Genomic DNA, 17889 nt, shown 5'->3' with positions numbered 1-17889 from the left:
TGGGCAGCATCATCAAAAATAGCACTTGACCGCTAGGCTGCTGCCGACCAAGTTATCTGAACCAAGGTAGATGTGCAATGAGGCGGATGCCTGGCTTTCAGCGCGTCATGTCAAAACGACCAACTGCTCAATATGTGGGAGAGCAGAGGTGCAAGTAGAGGAGGGGCTGCGTTCGGTTGAACTATGAATGTAAACGAGTCCAATATCATGTAAGGGAATCGCGCTGACTACTGATTGGGAAAAAGGCATGTGTGTGGGCAATCAACTGGTGTAGATACCGAATTCAATCATCTATATCCTTGAATCATATGAATTTTTTTGGGTAAAATTACTTATCATGATACACCACAGTATCCTGCTTCCTATCTGCCTCCAAATTATCTCGATAGGGCAATATCATCAATTCTCATAATCATCTTGACCGTCTCAGCCGCCAGTTCAATCGCGCTGGTGCTCACCAAGAGGGGCTGCAGGATGTTTTCTTCCGTGATATCATCCCGTACGCCGCCGCTGCGGATGCTGACACCGGCATTGTGCTGGCCTTCGGCGTGGCGGTGTCGCAACTCTGTGACCACCTTGATCGAGTTCAATCCGGCGTTCTCTGCCAGTGTGGTGGGGATGACTTCCATGGCTTCTGCAAATGCCTTCCAGCAGATGGCCTCGGTGCCTGCAAGCTCACGAGCGCGCTTGGCAAGAGCGTAAGCGACTTCAACTTCAGGGGCACCACCACCGGCAATGAGGGCGCGTCTCTTGACCAAGCAACGGATGACGCACAAGGCGTCGTGCAGGGACCGTTCGGCCTCGTCCAGAATCAGATTATTGGCGCCTCGAGCAACGATCGACACGGTCTGCTTGTTGGCCGCAGCTGGTGATTTGATGCCGGTGATCTTCACGTACCGGGCACCAGAAGCGTCAACCTCCTCGACGAGGTCCGCAGTGCCCAATTTGTCCTCGGTGAAGGAATCGATGTTGGCGACGGGCTTGCAGCCAAGACTCTTGCACAGGAATTCAATCTCATCCCGCTCGATATCCTTAACAACAAGAATCTTGAGTCGTGAGAGGAAGTGGAGAGAAAGCTCATTGACGGCGTCGCGGAGGATGGATTTCTGGATCAAAAGAACGTTGCACTTCGTTTTCTGGATCTTCTTGACCATGGTGAGAAGATACTGACGTTCCTCCTTGAGGATCTTGTCCATCTGGCGGTAGTCGTTGACAACAATCTGGTTCTCCATCTGCGATCCATGTGTCAGTAACAGAGAAACTTGTAAGCTTCTTCACAACGGACGTACATCAGGCTTGGGGGGGCTAAGCTGGAACTGAATCAAGCCTATCCGAGCCTTCTCGATTCTTGTGGGGCCACCGCTGCTCTTGATAACGGGCTGGTTCAACACAAGACCGTCCACCATCTCACTATCCTCAATTGTACCGCCGACCTTCTTCACAATCCGGATATTTCTGAGGTCGACATTGTCTGCTGTCTTAGGGTCGATGACGCGGAGAACCGAGTCGACGGCCATGGGGCCAAGAAGGCCGGAGTGCTGTGACACGATCTTGGAGGAGAGCGAGGTCGAGGCGGCTTGGAGGAGGGTAGCACGGTCCATCAGATTGATCGGACGGGACATATTCTGAAGAATCTCGACCGCTGCGGCAGCGGCTCTCTGGAAGGATTCGGAAATGATGGTGGGGTGAATACCCTTGCTCAGCAGGCGCTCGGCGGCACCCAGCAAGCTGCCAGCGATAACGACCACGGAAGTTGTTCCATCACCGGCTTCAACATCTTGAGCAGCACTCAGGTCGACAAGCATGCGGGCCGCGGGGTGCATCACGCTCATATCCTTCAACATTGTGTTTCCATCGTTGGTCTATGGAGGGGTTAGCAGTTGGTGCAAAGCTTCGGGCGCTGGAATTCGTACGATAATCGTGTTTCCCTTGGGTGTTTGGATCTAAAGAAGTTAGTATCGACGGCTGAGATGTCTCTGGGGGACAAACATACCATCTTATCCATTCCCCTGGGTCCCAGAGACTGTTCAACATGTTAGCCCCTCACCTGCACTGATCATGACTTTCGGAGGTGCATACTGTTCTGATGGCATCCGCAACAGCTATAGTTAGATTAGCACCATGCAAGGCAACTCATGAAGCAGTAATAAATACCTCTAGCAGCCAGAATGTTGGCTGTCCGCACGGCCATAGGCTTCTCCTTGTCCTGCGACTTATCAGAATATGGCCCACAAGCAGTTTCCTGACTCCGTAAAATCCACCCACCTTGAAGGTAGTGTTAGCGCCCCCTTGGGAGACTGCTGCCGCCATCTTGGAGTTGTCTCTGACTATAGCACACGAAAATTAATGAAAAGAAGAGATAACGACGGACGTTGTAAGAGCGGGCAGATCCAGACTCTGGAGGCGGCTCTGGGAATTTCTTGAGGTTGCTTTGGCGGTCGTGATGCTTGGCGGCCACTAGCGTCGAACAGCTGGAACCGACTGGTGACAGCACTCAAGCTGGAGAGCTCGATCACATCACTGACTTCCCCAATCAAGCTTCTCTCCATCCATCCCATCACTTTCCAGTATTCTCCTTTACGTCTTCCATCGAACCCTCCGTCTTCAATAACTCATCTGCGATAAATACTTCTTTTGCCCCCCTTGTTATACCGTTGCACGGTCCCGTTTCACCATGCCTAGCGCCACGGGAGCGAACTGGGAGAAGTACAAGAAGAACTTCGCTGACGATGAAGAGCCGGAGAAGAAGATCACACCTCTCACAGACGAGTATGCTTGGTTACCAGCTATCTATGATGGGAAACATATTGAACGGGTCGGCTGATGATGCGACAGTGATATCGCAGTACTTAAGACATACGGCGCCGCTCCCTACGCAAACGCGTTAAAGAAGCTGGAGAAGCAGATCAAGGACAAACAAGCGAGCGTAAACGAGAAGATCGGTGTGAAGGTATTTGATCCCCGCCGTTTCTACTGCTTGGTTCATGCTGACTCTGTCTAGGAATCCGACACTGGTCTTGCACCTCCACACCTTTGGGATGTTGCTGCGGATCGGCAACGCATGGCGGAGGAGCAACCGTTGCAGGTTGCCCGTTGTACAAAGATTATTCAAGACGAGAAAGACCCCGATAAGAGCAAATATGTCATCAACGTGAAGCAGATCGCCAAGTTCGTCGTGAATCTAGGGGAGAGAGTCAGCCCTACAGATATCGAAGAAGGCATGAGAGTTGGGTATGTGTTTTATGGTGGATTTACTATCGTTTTCGGAAGATCTAACGCTCTACAGCGTCGACCGGAATAAGTACCAGATCATGTTACCTCTCCCTCCGAAGATCGACCCCAGCGTGACGATGATGACGGTCGAAGATAAGCCCGATGTAACGTACGGCGACGTCGGTGGATGCAAAGAGCAGATTGAGAAGCTGAGAGAAGTTGTCGAGATGCCCTTGCTGTCTCCCGAACGTTTTGTCAACCTGGGTATCGACCCGCCCAAGGGTGCGCTGTTATATGGTCCCCCTGGTACCGGCAAGACGCTCTGTGCTCGAGCGGTTGCCAACCGAACTGACGCCACGTTTATTCGTGTTATCGGCAGCGAGCTGGTTCAGAAATACGTTGGTGAAGGTGCCCGGATGGTCCGAGAGCTGTTCGAGATGGCACGGACAAAGAAGGCATGCATCATCTTCTTCGACGAAATCGATGCCGTTGGTGGTGCCCGTTTCGATGACGGAGCCGGCGGTGACAACGAAGTACAGCGTACTATGCTGGAATTGATTACGCAGCTGGACGGGTTTGACGCCCGTGGTAACATCAAGGTCATGTTCGCGACCAACCGGCCCTCGACCCTCGACCCTGCTCTGATGCGTCCGGGACGTATTGATCGCAAGATCGAGTTCTCGCTGCCTGACGTCGAAGGCCGTGCTAATATCCTCCGCATTCACGCCAAGAGTATGTCGGTAGAGAGAGACATCCGATGGGAGCTGATCTCTCGTCTGTGCCCGAACGCTACTGGTGCTGAACTACGAAGTGTTGCGACGGAGGCGGGTATGTTTGCCATCCGGGCGCGCCGGAAGGTCGCGACGGAGAAGGATTTCCTGGCCGCTGTGGACAAGGTGATCAAGGGCAATCTCAAGTTCAACTCCACAGCGACATACATGCAGTACAATTAAATGGGTGTCTTTGTGTTGCGTATTGGGGGATCCATTGCATGGCTGGATGGGGGGTTTTTATCCGATTTAGCTCAGTCATCGATGCAGATCCTCGGATGACCTTGTAATATGAAACCTTTCTTCAACGAAATTCCGAGTTAGTCCAGCAATACACATGCTCATCCTCCTACCAACGCTTTCCAGCGGTTTGATCAATGTGCTGAGATCGATCTGGAGTCACGTGATACTTGTCCCGTCATCTCCGGCTTGAATTGTTCGTCTCCATGCTCAGATCGCCATTGACGCTCCGTTACTGCTGTCGCTCAGTAACAATAGTAGGTACCCTCACAGTAGACAGATCGTTCCGCTCCCAAGAGCCAGCGAAGATCTCGCCTTATAAACCATCTCTAACCATTGCACTTCGGCCCTTTCGCGCCGGAATTCTTCGCTGCTGCCGGGTTAAAAGAACACCGGACACGTGCTTTGCGCCGTCCAGCCAATCAGAAGTTCCCGGCTGCCCGAGGTGATTACTACTGCGGACTCCCTCATTGGCTGTCTCGGCCCCGGTGATCCCCGTCGGCAACTGAGGGAAGCTTATGTCAGCCGGCCCTTTCTGCCCTTCAGAAGAACCGACGATCCAAAAGTGCAGCTTGTGAGAACCAACCGGTCTTGACCTCGTTCTATCTACTCTCCCCTCCTCCTCCTGCTTCTCCTCCAACGACCGCCTGTGTGCTGTTTGTCCCTCATCTCCAATCTCTTCCCCTACGGACCCATTGAGAAAAGTGTTTCTTTTCTTTTGATCCGCCCACAATGAGCTCCCTGAGCTTGCGGAGCCTAGCTCCCGCCTCCAAGGTCAGTTACCCGAGGCCTTTTTGGTGATGCTATGGTCCTTCGTCGCGATACTGATATCTTTGTTTGCGCAGATTTCCCGTGCTCTTCGGGATCAGAGACGTCTTTTCTCCTCGACACGCCCTGCAGGTACGCACTGGACATCGCGAAGACACACCTACCTTTGCCCACTAACTCGTTCGTCCGCCAGCCCGCATCTTCGCCAACCGGCCACTGCGCGCTAAGGAGGCCACTGGTTTCATCGCCGAGAAGTATCCCGTCATTGTAAGTAACTTGTCGTTTTAGCATGGGGATGCCATTCCGGTTCTAATTGACACCAGGACCACGAATACGATGCCGTCGTCGTCGGTGCTGGTGGTGCCGGTCTGCGTGCCGCCTTCGGTCTGGCGGAAGCTGGTTTCAAAACTGCCTGTGTCTCCAAACTGTTCCCTACTAGAAGTCACACTGTTGCCGCTCAGGGTGGTATCAATGCTGCTCTCGGAAAGTACGTCAATGCGCATTTGAAAGATTCATTCCGGACGAATTGGGGCTAATATATGGCTACAGCATGCACCCCGATGACTGGAGATGGCACATGTACGACACAGTGAAGGGCTCCGATTGGCTTGGTGATCAAGATGCCATTCACTACATGACCAGAGAGGCTCCCGCTTCTGTCCGTGAGCTTGAGGGTTATGGATGCCCCTTCTCCCGTACCGAGGATGGTCTGATCTACCAGCGTGCCTTTGGTGGTCAGTCGAAGGAGTTCGGCAAGGGCGGTCAGGCCTACCGTTGCTGCGCCGTCGCTGATCGTACCGGTCACGCTCTTCTGCACACTCTCTACGGACAGTCTCTGCGCCACAACACCAACTACTTCATCGAATACTTCGCCCTGGATCTGCTGATGGAGGATGGTGAGTGCCGCGGTATCATCGCCTACAACCAGGAGGACGGCACCCTGCACCGCTTCAAGGCCCACCACACTGTCCTGGCCACCGGTGGTTACGGACGTGCCTACTTCAGCTGCACTTCTGCCCACACTTGCACCGGTGACGGTATGGCTATGGTCGCCCGTGCTGGTCTTCCTAACCAGGATCTTGAGTTCGTCCAGTTCCACCCCACTGGTATCTACGGTGCTGGTTGCCTGATCACCGAGGGTTCTCGTGGTGAGGGTGGTTACCTGCTCAACTCCGAGGGTGAGCGTTTCATGGAGCGTTATGCTCCTACCGCCAAGGATCTCGCCTCCCGTGACGTTGTCTCTCGTTCCATGACCATGGAAATCCGTGAGGGCCGTGGTGTTGGTCCCGAGAAGGATCACATCTACCTGCAGCTGAGCCATCTGCCCGCTGAGCTGCTGCACGAGCGTCTCCCCGGTATCTCGGAGACCGCCTCCATTTTCGCCGGTGTTGATGTTACCAAGCAGCCCATTCCCGTCCTCCCCACCGTCCACTACAACATGGGTGGTATCCCCACTAAGTACACCGGTGAGGTCCTGACCGTTGACGAGCAGGGCAAGGACAAGGTTGTTCCTGGTCTGTACGCCTGTGGTGAGGCCGCCTGTGTCTCCGTCCACGGTGCCAACCGTCTGGGTGCCAACTCTCTGCTCGATCTCGTTGTCTTCGGTCGTGCCGTCTCCCACCGTGTCCGCGACATTGCTACCCCCGGCCAGCCTCACCGTGAGCTGAGCGCCGACGCCGGTGCCCAGTCCATCAAGGATCTCGACTTTGTCCGCAACGCCGAGGGTCCCAAGTCGACCTTCGACATCCGTAACGCCATGCAGAAGACCATGCAGACTGACGTCAGCGTCTTCCGTACCCAGGAGAGTTTGGACGAGGGTGTCGAGAAGATCACCGCCATTGACCAGCTGTTCGACCAAGTCGGTACCAAGGACCGCAGCATGATCTGGAACTCGGACCTTGTTGAGACTCTTGAGCTTCGTAACCTGCTGACCTGCGCGTAAGTATCCGCTCGCATACGATGCAAAGGGGAAAAAAAGATGCTAACTACCTGCGATTTTAGTTCCCAAACCGCCGTTGCCGCCGCTAACCGCAAGGAGTCCCGTGGTGCTCACGCCCGTGAGGATTACCCTGACCGTGATGACGAGAACTGGATGAAGCACACCCTCACCTGGCAGAAGAACCCCCACGGCAAGGTCGACCTAAGCTACCGCGCCGTTGAGCACAACACTCTTGATGAGAACGAGTGCAAGAGCGTGCCTCCTTTCAAGCGTGTCTACTAAACGCAGTACTCTTCGTTTGACGGAGATCTGAAGGAGAAGATTCAGCATTTACACCGCTCATGAGGCTGGATTGGCCACGGGTCAACCTCAAAAAGGCCAGACCACGGGGGCCCCCGTCCCATGTGGTCTCTAATTGACTTGCTGGATCGTGGTGGAAGTTGGGGCGATAGAAAGGAGCGTCATGAAAATTCACTGCATTTCCCTGTGTTATATCTGTATATCCATGTTTTCCCTTTTCGGGCGATGAGTTAGGTGTACTCATGTTGTTTGTTTTCATAGCAGTTTCATATACAATTGGAGTTTTCTTTTTGCACCTAGAGCATAGCTCTCGAGTTCTTCGCCCAGAATTAGAGTATCTTCAGCATGATGCTTTTCTTGTCTATGGCGACACCAACTTTAACCACAATGGGAATGGCATTTATATCATGCATAGCTTCTTCTCTTCTGGTACGTGATACAGGCGTTCTTTTGCTTTTCTCCAAGAGGAATTAATCTAATCCGGCTACTGAACTGCCAGGAAGATTTTGTTTCTTTGTCCCTCTGAGCGGTCGTGGGACAAAGAAACGCCCTTATACTCTCGACATTCGGGATAGGTACTGCTGCAGATGATGATGGTTTGCCATCACCAGGGTGATGATTCTTGTCTTGCAAGCCAATCTAGATTGAATAGATCCTGCAGTCTGAATCTGACAATGAATGCTCATGTATAGCGATGATTAATGAGTCCAGAAAAGTCGCAGTGTTAACAAGCAATAGTTTCAGTGACCTTCCCTCGAAACTAACAAGCATGAAGGATTGCCAATGGTCTCATCGCCTTGTGAAGCTCCATGAGTCATAGACTCGTGCCATTGCACTTTTTTCAGCGGACCTGATGACCCAGGGCCCTAATTGATGCTTTGGGCGTCGTCTAGAATCAGCACTGGCGACAACAAAGAACCCGAGTCGTTGCCGCCCCGTATGCCTCGTTGCCTTTGAATCCGGACAAGAGATGTTTCAGAGCAGTTTGCATAGCCATGTGCTTTGCTAAAAAGAAATAAACGCTATGGCCTCTACACTACTCCGTTGTTGAGACTTTTCGCAATGAGGGGCACAGCACCTCTTGCATGGGATTGACTGTCCTAGTATTGAAGATCTCGTTTCCCCGTGCTGCTTGACTGCCGATGTCTTCACTCTGATCTCAGGTGCAGGACTGTCTCATTTCTTGCAAGATTGCAAGTGATCCGTAGTCTGCAAAAGCTGTCGTCCCTGACCCATCCCAGATGACTCTCCTTCTCCCCCGCGTGGCTGCGGAATGCCCCGGCAAGAAGCAGTGGTATACCTGCAGCAAGAACAACTTCCGTGGCTGCTGCTCCGTGGACCCGTGTAGTAGCGGCATCTGTCCGGATAGTGACAACACAGTTCAAACGACATTGTCGACGCTGTCAACAGCGAAAGCGACAGTCCCGTCGGATAGAGCCCCGGCTACGGGTGCGACCTCGCCGATTGCAGGTATCACGACGCTCCCGCCAACGAGCTCCCAGGGAAGTATCACAAGCAGTATAGCGTCGCGCAGTACTGCTCAGACTATTGTATCATCGACCGATACTCCGGCGGCAGGTTCTGGGGATAATCATGGCGCATTGATCGGGGGCGTCGTGGGTGGGATTCTGGCGCTGCTGCTGCTGATCGCGCTCATACTGCTCATGGTCTATCGGTCTCGCAGGAAGCGTGGCAAACAGTTCACCTTGCTGCGCTGGGGGCCTTCTGCAGAGAAAATTGGGAAAGGTGCCTCGACCACAGGCAGAGACATAGGACCCGCTCCCAGGGACATATCGCTTGACGGTTAGTCCAACTACCTACCTCCCAGTTCCATCCAATTCAGCAACTGACATCCCCCCCCCTCTCAGTCCCCAAGTCCAAACCCACCTCATCACGTCCAGCATATATCCCCCAACTACTGCTGCCGGGGCCCATCTCGAGCTCCACACCCCCGAGCAACCGACCACCATCCCGCGCACCCAACCCCTATAACCTACGCATCCCCTCCGTCCGATCCTCCCTGACAACACACCCATCCACCCCCCCCTCCCCCGGCTACTCGACCCCCTCAATCCCCAGCGTAAGCAGCCTCCGCCCAGCCCCGCTGAACCCGCACCGCGCCGACATCACCCCCGAGCTCTCCGACACGGGCTTCTACCGCCAACGCGCAGAGCTAGCCGCCTACTCGCAAAGCGAGCTGATCAACGTCCCCCCGGAACGACGCCGGATGCCACCCCGCCCGGACCAGGATCAGGATCAGGATCAGGACGCCGGCGACGGTGATGGCAATGGCACGCAGGCGCACCAGCCCGCCCGGCCGTCGATCATCACGCCCGACGGCGTGGTCCTGTGCGCGAACTTCGACCGCCGGCTTCCGAGGGATGATCCGTATCCGCGCGACCGCGGGGCCGGCGACGGGCAGGTGCTGAGCTTTGTGAATTATCCGTCGAGGGATTCAATTCTGCCGGCGTATCGGGAGGAGTGGAGGAAGAGTTATGAGAGTGGGAAGGGGGTTTGAGTTGGGGTCTTTGGGGAGGTGAGGCGGAGACCATGGCTGCTGGCGGTTGTGGCGGGTGTTGGTTGATCTACATAAATGGGGTGGTGTAGGGATTCTTTTTACGGGGTTTTGGTTAGGGGTTGTTGAGGTTTCTGCGATTTTCTTTCGTGTGGTTCGTTTTGATCTGGTTGAGTGGCGCGGTTTCCAGAGCCTATGCATTCGTGTAGAGGCTGACAATGGTTGAAAACGATAGAAACCCGAAATGTAAGAATTCTATATACCGACTAAATGTCATATCCCGAATAAACCCTCTCAACCAATATTTTTCTATCCCTTATGATCTTACAGCAACTTCTTGAGGACAGCGGTCTGCTCCAGCACCGCCCGGCGGCTGGTACCACCGATGGCATCCTTCAGCTCAACGGCACGCTCGTAGTCCAGACAGGCCTGGACATCCTCGTCGAAGCGAGCGTCGACGGTCTTGAGCTGCTCCAGCGACAGCGTGTCCATGGGCACGTTGTTCTTCTCGGCCAGGGCGACAACGCGGCCGGAGATATGGTGGCCCTCGCGGAAGGGAACGCCCTTGCGGACGAGGTAGTCGGCGATCTCGGTGGCCAGCATCTCGGGCGCCAGGGCGGCAGTCATCTTCTCGGGGAGGACGGTGAGGGTGGAGAGAACGCCGGTGGCGATCTGGATGCTGTCGCTGACGGTCTTGATGTGGTCCAGCAGGGGCTCGACGCTCTCCTGCAGATCCTTGTTGTAGGTGGTGGGCAGACCCTTGATGGTGACCATCAGACCGGCCATGTGGCCGAAGGCGCGGCCGGCCTTTCCGCGCAGAAGCTCCAGGCTGTCTGTTGCCGGTTAGAATAGTCCGCAAGAAGAAGAGAAATCTTTTCTGGGACGGAGGACTTACCTGCGTTCTTCTTCTGAGGCATCAACGACGATCCGGTCGAGTAAGCATCGGACAACCGGACGAAGCCAAACTCCAAGCTGCTGTAGATGATAAGATCCTCGGCCCAGCGAGAAATCTTGAGCATGAACGAGCTGCCCCACTGCATGGTCTCCATGGCGAAGTCACGGTCGGCCACCGCGTTCATCGAGTTGTACAGCAGACCCTCGAAGCCCAGCTCCTGGGCCATCGCCTCCCGGTCGATCTGGAAAGGGTTACCGGCCAGAGCACCGGTGCCCAGAGGGCTGCGGTTGACCCGCTTGGTGACCTCCCGCAGACGCTGCAGCTCACTGGCGAACGCAGTCGCGTGCGACAGCAGCCAGTGGCTCCAGCGGACGGGCTGGGCCTTCTGCAGATGGGTGTATCCCGGCATGATGAAGTCGAGCTCGCTCTCCGCGCGCGCGATCGAGACCTTGACGAGATCGCACAGGACGGCGTCCAGCTTGCGCAGCTCGTCGCGCAGCCACAGGCGCATATCTGTGGCGATCTGCTCGTTACGGGACCGGCCGGTGTGCAGCTTGCCGCCGATTTCCTTGCCGATAATCTCAGACAGTCGGCGCTCGTTGGCGGTGTGGATGTCCTCGTCGTTCTCCTTGACCACGAAAGTGTTGGTGCTCCATTCGTCCGCGATCTGCTTGAAGCCGCGCTCGATCTCGGTGAACTCCTGCTGGGTCAGGATACCGGTCTTGGCGTTTGCACGGGCAAAGGCAATAGACCCGGCAATATCCTGCTTCCAGAAGATACGGTCGTAGGGGAGGGACTGGTTGTACTGGACCATCAGGGGGTCGAGGCCCTCTATGAGTCAGGTCGGGTCAGTCGCTAATCGCAGTCATTGAGCGTGAGAATGTGAAATACTAACGGGTAAATCGACCACCCCAGAGCATGTTCTCAGCAACAGCCTTGGAAGCACTCATTTTGGCAGCTGTGTGTGAAGAAATGAGGGAAATTGCAAGAGAGGATGTGTTGAAGAAGAGGATGGGAGCAGTTCAGACTCCAAATTATGATTCTCGATGATTCACGCGGGGAGCGATATCGGCACTAACCGAATGGGGACGTTGTGCTCCCAATAGTTTCCTCAATTCCTTCAATATGAGCAGTATTTATTCATCAGCTTCACTTCCCTCTCAGTTCGACTCTCAAGTTTCAGTAGTTACTTGCTCTCCTCATGCTGCATATATCCCTATTCCAGATGAATCTACTTTAAGCGCAGCCAGCGTCACTCTCCCAGGGTACAAATGAGATGCGACTACATACTAATTACTAGCAGGTCCTCCCGCGGTTCCGCTGAGTCAAATGAGCATTAATACAGCAGGATAAATCTTCTTCGGTTGAAATATTGCTAGAAGAATGGTCATCGTGTTGAATTTCGAGAGCTGAAAGAAAGAATGATTGGTTCTTCAATCACAGCCTGACTGATGCTCAGCTTCAAACTGACTCTGGCACGCCCTGACCCACGGGCCACAAGTATAGAATGCTGTGTCAAATCTGAGACATGACGTGAATACTTGACAAACAGGCAAGATAGCCGGATCTAATCCCATCGCATACCGATGCCATTAATCTGGTCTTGACTACATTTATTCGGTATGTAAAGCAGGTTGTGTCCGATGCAGCAGCGTCTAATAATTCAGGATAGGTCCACTCCCCAGTGACAGGTCGCGAAGTTGCAAATCTCCCAGACACGGAAGCAGGAGGTCATCACCTAGGTCCATGGGGTTGAACCATCGCTCGACTCTGATATCCGAGGAATCAAATTCGGGGGTGAACAAGATCCATGGCACGGTCATCGACCTGGTGAAGGTGTTGGTCCACTTGCATAACTCACTAGATAGAAGACGGCGACCACTAGATAAAAGAGACCTTCTACCGATGCGTCAGAGAGTGTCGGATTGACCAGGTACTGGCCAAGTTACAGCTCATCTCCCGGCGATGCGCGCACGCCATTGGGGGAGGGGAGTTTGAGGACGAGCGCACAGACTGGATGGAGAGGTAGGGGTTGGTTGCTAGCTTGGTTGCTTACAGTGCTTTGTTGAGTTGTATTCGCGCATACTTGCATCGTTCAAACATAAAATGCCAACCTTAGAGCAAAGCAAGTTGGCAAGCCGTTTGCTAGCTGGCAGACTTATCTATGGTGGTTATTACTCCTTGACACTATCTGCATGTCTACACACTGCAAACACCACCCTGGTCCAACCTGCATGACATGACTTCTTTGATCTTTACTGGAAGCTCCATTCTACTGTGATAGTTGTCTTGTGGTTTGAAGCCCACCGAAAAACCCCCATGAACTCCATGGATATATAAACCCCTAAATAGTAGCCGCCTTCTTCCTCACCCATCACACACCACAACTCTATATATATCCTATTGTATATACATCACCAACCTCTCCTCTCCCCTCCACAAACGAAAAAGAAAAATTCAACCAGCCATCAATCCCACCGCATCCTTCCTCCCCAGCATCATATCCTTTCCCATCCATGCTATCCGCAGCATGCCATGCCATACCACCGAGCCATCTCCTCGCGCCGGACCCCCCGTCGCATCTCAGCGAAAACGTATATATATATCAGCTTTCCTTTCCAGATCCGTATCTGCATACCTTTCACCAGCCGAGAAGCCAAATAATCCATTTTCGGGGATAACGCCTGCTCTTAACTCGCCGGGGGGGGGGGGGGATGATGTGGAATGATCGAGAATGCGTGAGCAGGTCGGCGGAATATAGGCCAGGAGAATGCGCTGCGCAACAGGTTGGTATTCCTTTGGATGGGAATGGGGTGTGAGACGAAGAAGCAACGTCAGCACTGGGTCATTGCTTTCAGGGAATGGAATATGGGCGGTGTTTGTTCCTCTGGGGGACTTCTATGCTAGCCTGTAGAGGCTGTCTGTTGTCCGGGATAATGGTAAAAATGGTGGAGAAGGAGCAGGTGGTCTGGGTTGGTATTATTGCGGTCTGCGGGTCTTCATGGTTTGTTGGAGATGCAGCTTGGCTACGTTTAGATAGATGAAGATTATGTATCTTCGTGTGTGTGTCGATATCCTCAAAGCTCTTTTAACGTCGATGGATACCGGCCATCTACATCAACAACTCCGGCGAAAAAAAAAAAAAAAAAAAAAAAAAAACTACACCTCCACCACCGTCCACGTAACCGTCCACCCAACCTCCCCGCCCAACTTCCCCAGAACCCGCCGACTAGCCCCATTCGTCGCAAGCACGTTCGCATGAACCCATACGGCCTCGTCCCCTCCCTCGTCCTTCTTCCTCCAGATCCCCCCCTCCGCCATCCCGCGCCGCATCACCTCTCGCGACAGCAGCTCCGCAAGACCCTTACCCCGATGCTCCGGCTCAACGAACAGGGTGGCCAGACTCCCGTCAAGACCGAGGAAGGCCCAGGCGATGGGTGTGTCGTTTCCCCTCCCGTCTTCGTCCTCGGCTACATCTGGTCGAGACTCCAGCTGAGGCTGACGGGGCTGGCCCTGATCGACGTAGACAGCTAATCCCGGGATCCGGGATAAGGTCTCGTTGGAGCGGGGCAGGTGTGTGCGGGCGCGGATCAGGTCATAGTGGTGCGGGAGGACACCAATGCGGCCGTATCTGTCATGGAAGCGATAGCCTGGGGGTAGTACTTTGTTCTGGCTGTTTATAGCATTCGGGTCTGCTTTTGTGTTTGTGGCTACGTCGGTGACAAATGCCCCCCGGAAGAGGTACTTGATGTACGGGTTGTTATCGTAACGATGGATCCGGACGCCTGGGACTGGCTGCGGGTCTGTGTAATTCCCCGAGGCCTTGAGAAGGGCCAGGAGGCCCGTGTGCAGGTTTCCAATTAGAAAGGCCTGCGGCGGTGGAGGCGGGATGTGACCCGGTGTGTTGGGTAGGACTCTCGCAGTGCCTGTGCCTGCGACCTTGTCTGTTTCAAGCGAGGCAAGGTACTCAGACAGCAAGGCTGTCTTAGTAAACGAGAGTAGTGCCAATAGTTGGGCGCGTACGTGAGCTAGAGTCTCTGGCGGTGCGCGGACAGTGGAGATGTTGATCCCCGTGCCGTCAGCAACAGTGTCAGCATTGGCAGCAGACGACGCTCGTTCCACACTGGAGTAGATTGTCATCTGCGTCTCGCGGCCACGTGCGAGATCCACATAAGCAGCCAGCCATGGCGAGGAGGCAGGGGGGTCGACCCCTGAGAACGTAGTCAGCAGTCGCGCAGTGGACGAGGGGAATGCCAGATTATGCTGCAGGCGCCGGAGGAGCGGGATCGAATGAGGTAGCTGGGCTTGGAGGAGTGGTACTAGCTTCTGTGGATCATCCTGGACCGTGATGCAGAGATTAAAGTCCGAACAAAGCCTGGGTTCCATGGTCCCAGCAACGGAGATTTTTTGTTTCCTTGTTTTTAATACGAGTCGATAGACACTTGTGGGATTGGGAAGGGTTAAGGGACTCAAAGGAGTGAAAGGAGTGGAGGGGCTTCGTTTTTCGTTTAAGGATTTCAGACACGGCCGCAGAATCGATCGATTGGGGGTATTTGAGTCATCCAAATCCTCAGGTTGGGAGTACTAAATAGTTTAAAAGATTGGATCATTGGACAGATAGTCAGATACCCCTGGGCGATCAATGGATCATCCATGCCAACTTGAACTATGGCGAGTGCGACACTTAGCGCTGTCGCGAAGCTTGGCTTGGGAACTAAAGTCGCTAGTCGCTAGTCGGGCAGGAATTTGTCAGAAGTTCTTAGAACGGGACATGCTGGGCTGCATCTCGGAGCGTCCGAGACTGTGGCGGTGCGGCTGTTGCTGATGGAGATTCTGCGGATTATTTCTGCCATCGACGTCAGCAGAGTCCATCGTTCAGTGGTCTTTTTTTAGGCTCGCCTCAAACCCACATGGTCGGGTAGTTAATGTCAATAGTCTGTTGCACGAATGGTCGTTAGCGTGTTAATGCTCATTTAATAGTGACGACTGTAGAGTGTAGAGAGATAGACTTAGACTCAGAGTGTGAGACAAAAGGAGGTGGATTTATTCGAATTTATTTTCCGATTGTCTCAGGTGTTCACGTGCGTCGCGAGACTCGCGAGTCGCGACACCGTATCTCTATCGTATTGCATCGATCCTAGACTAGGTATCCTCGGACTATTGTCTTCGACCAAGACTCGTAATAAATTGAAAATATATTGATGAGGAGCTAAACTAGGTCGACTCGGACAAATTGGTTGCTAGGTGTTGCTGCCCCTGGCGCAACTCGATGGAAATTCAATCATGAATCCGTCCACTCAGAACCCAAAAAAAAAAAGAAAATTATAGTAGTGAATGACAAGGGTGACCAAAAGAAAAAAGAGTATCATGAATCGTAAACTCATCATCCATCATCGCCGCCTCTCATCACCTCACCATGGACTTCGCGATCCCAGCATCCAATCCTCCATCGCCAACCACTCACTCCACCGAGTCTCGGCCATATCCAGCTCCTCCTCCGTTGCTTCGCGCAGCGGTCGTAGAAATGGGGTATGTTCGTCCGGAAGGATGTCATACGCCGTCTTAGTTGATGCCCAGCCGTCGCTCTTGGCAGCAAACAAATAGTTCAGTCTTTCCTGCCTCCACACGCATCCCACCCCCGCCAGCCAGTCATCGCCGAAAAACATCCGCAAAATCGCTGGCGTATCCTGGCCGGTCACGATGAGCCGTCGGATGTAGGACCTGGACGAGACTGTAGCTGCAGCTGAAGGACTTGCGGGGGTTCCGACGTTCATGACCGGATTTGGTACTCGCTGGCACGGAAGTCGAATGTTGACGAACGCCGCTACTGACTGTACCGGGATCGTGTGCTGACTCTGGTCCAGGAAGAAGCGCAAGCAGGCCTGGTGCCGGGAATACCAGTCGTGCAGGTCCACATGAGAAACCTCACTCTCTGGGAACGCGGCGGGTATGTCCTCCGCAGGCGTCACAGGATCCGAGGAGAACTCGGGTGCAGAGACAAAGTTGATGCTTCCACGGCTACCGGTAGTACGTTCAGTCTCCAGATCCATAGACTCTAGGATACAGTCTCAGAATGGCCATTTCACGGAATACCAGGGAATAGGGGAGGAAGGAATTTTAGGTGGAGGTCGAGGGAGAGACAGGAGGACGCCTTACTTGCGAGAGATGAAGGATCTTGCCCGTCCAGACCGGGAGAAGGTGGCCAGTACTCGCCGCCGGAAGCTTGGAGGTGCAGCGTCATTGTTGACATGGGACATGTATCCTTATTGTGGGGTAAAAGAAGAAACAAATTTAAGTATGTTTTTTTTTTCCTTTAGCTCTGAAGCCTTGAAGAAATAGTCTGATGAACTACATCTCAGAAGGGGGAAGGGCAGTCCTTATGAATGTCGATGTGGACGCACTCCCATCTCGGCGCAACAGAAGCGAGACGGCCATCCCGAAGTCTAGTCGAGACGGTGTACATGCCCAAAATGATGAAGCTCCAAAACGAAAAGAGAAAAGATTTAATAAAAAAAAGAAATTCCGGCAGAATAGTTCGTGCACGGAAGCTCCAGAGTGGAGACGACAGGGGGAAGAGCAAAGCGACGAGAACAAAGATGATGCTTTTCGAGAAAAACTATTGATCGATGGAGCAGCCACATCTGCACCAGCCACGTATGGAGAGCCACTTGCTGAGCCATAGAGCAGTGGGGCTTGACGCTTACTCCGTAGTCCGTACTCCGTAGACTCTGTACTGAATAATACTCAGTCGGTCAAGCGTGGCTGTGCTGCTGCTTTGTCATACGTCTATCCTGATTGGGACTAGTCCATGCCTGAGGTTCAAACACCAAGAAGTCATGAACATGCGGAACACTCAAGACGCCCTCAACGATTCGTTCTTTCATCCCTCGTTTGCGGTTTGCAGTAAGTCTGTAGCCTTATAGCCTTGTAGCCTTGTAGGTCGTCACAGTCAGACGCCATCGCGTTCACTAGATCAGACACTGACCACTCCCCCCTGTCATCCTGGTGAATCCCGAGTACCTGGATGAGCAGAGACGCTAGAGGGAAAAGATTTAGAAATTGGAAAACCTCAGGCTCTATCTGGCCTGGTAGACGATCCTGATGCCCCTGGCTCACTGGAGTCGGGAGTCTTAAAGACCTCCATTATTATCGAGTTTGCGAGAGTCAATTTGGTTCTAAATCATCGGCTCAGCTACGCCAGTTTCGTATTCCTAAACAGAAGGAAGCATTGCTAGATAGATTCTCAAGA

At 53.5% G+C, this 17889-nt stretch overlaps 7 protein-coding genes across 7 annotated transcripts, besides 2 other annotated features; 3 read left to right on the top strand and 4 right to left on the bottom strand.

Annotated features, from left to right (window-relative positions):
* Positions 1-377: 377 nt before the first annotated feature.
* Positions 378-2310, bottom strand: ACLA_035760 (chaperonin-containing T-complex subunit CCT4; the record flags this gene model as incomplete). The annotated part of the gene is made up of 6 exons (XM_001270798.1): positions 378-1232; positions 1290-1862; positions 1964-2023; positions 2080-2102; positions 2155-2206; positions 2266-2310. The coding sequence occupies 6 exons, from the start codon at positions 2308-2310 to the stop codon at positions 378-380; spliced, it is 1608 nt and encodes a 535-aa protein (XP_001270799.1).
* Positions 2311-2674: 364 nt separating this feature from the next.
* Positions 2675-4166, top strand: rpt1 (proteasome regulatory particle base subunit RPT1; the record flags this gene model as incomplete). Its single annotated transcript, XM_001270797.1, has 4 exons — positions 2675-2769; positions 2836-2950; positions 3002-3231; positions 3287-4166. The coding sequence occupies 4 exons, from the start codon at positions 2675-2677 to the stop codon at positions 4164-4166; spliced, it is 1320 nt and encodes a 439-aa protein (XP_001270798.1).
* Positions 4167-4955: 789 nt separating this feature from the next.
* ACLA_035740 (succinate dehydrogenase [ubiquinone] flavoprotein subunit) lies at positions 4956-7212 on the top strand (the record flags this gene model as incomplete). The annotated part of the gene is made up of 6 exons (XM_001270796.1): positions 4956-4997; positions 5069-5123; positions 5185-5258; positions 5315-5478; positions 5541-6929; positions 6993-7212. 6 exons carry the CDS (start codon positions 4956-4958, stop codon positions 7210-7212), a joined length of 1944 nt encoding a protein of 647 aa, XP_001270797.1.
* Positions 7213-8471: 1259 nt separating this feature from the next.
* Positions 8472-9748, top strand: ACLA_035730 (uncharacterized protein; the record flags this gene model as incomplete). Its single annotated transcript, XM_001270795.1, has 2 exons — positions 8472-9033; positions 9099-9748. The coding sequence occupies 2 exons, from the start codon at positions 8472-8474 to the stop codon at positions 9746-9748; spliced, it is 1212 nt and encodes a 403-aa protein (XP_001270796.1).
* A 321-nt stretch (positions 9749-10069) lies between these two features.
* ACLA_035720 (argininosuccinate lyase ARG4) lies at positions 10070-11590 on the bottom strand (the record flags this gene model as incomplete). The annotated part of the gene is made up of 3 exons (XM_001270794.1): positions 10070-10578; positions 10641-11471; positions 11536-11590. 3 exons carry the CDS (start codon positions 11588-11590, stop codon positions 10070-10072), a joined length of 1395 nt encoding a protein of 464 aa, XP_001270795.1.
* A 2182-nt stretch (positions 11591-13772) lies between these two features.
* Positions 13773-13799: a microsatellite.
* Positions 13774-13799: a microsatellite.
* On the bottom strand, positions 13800-15026 carry ACLA_035710 (acetyltransferase, GNAT family; the record flags this gene model as incomplete). Its single annotated transcript, XM_001270793.1, has 1 exon — positions 13800-15026. One exon carries the CDS (start codon positions 15024-15026, stop codon positions 13800-13802), a length of 1227 nt encoding a protein of 408 aa, XP_001270794.1.
* A 1025-nt stretch (positions 15027-16051) lies between these two features.
* On the bottom strand, positions 16052-16881 carry ACLA_035700 (uncharacterized protein; the record flags this gene model as incomplete). Its single annotated transcript, XM_001270792.1, has 2 exons — positions 16052-16707; positions 16797-16881. The coding sequence occupies 2 exons, from the start codon at positions 16879-16881 to the stop codon at positions 16052-16054; spliced, it is 741 nt and encodes a 246-aa protein (XP_001270793.1).
* Between the last annotated feature and the right edge of the window lie 1008 nt (positions 16882-17889).

This window comes from Aspergillus clavatus, genomic scaffold, assembly GCF_000002715.2.
Source record: "Aspergillus clavatus NRRL 1 1099423829802 genomic scaffold, whole genome shotgun sequence".
NCBI lineage: Eukaryota > Fungi > Ascomycota > Eurotiomycetes > Eurotiales > Aspergillaceae > Aspergillus > Aspergillus clavatus.
This window is presented reverse-complemented; position numbering and strand designations above follow the sequence as displayed.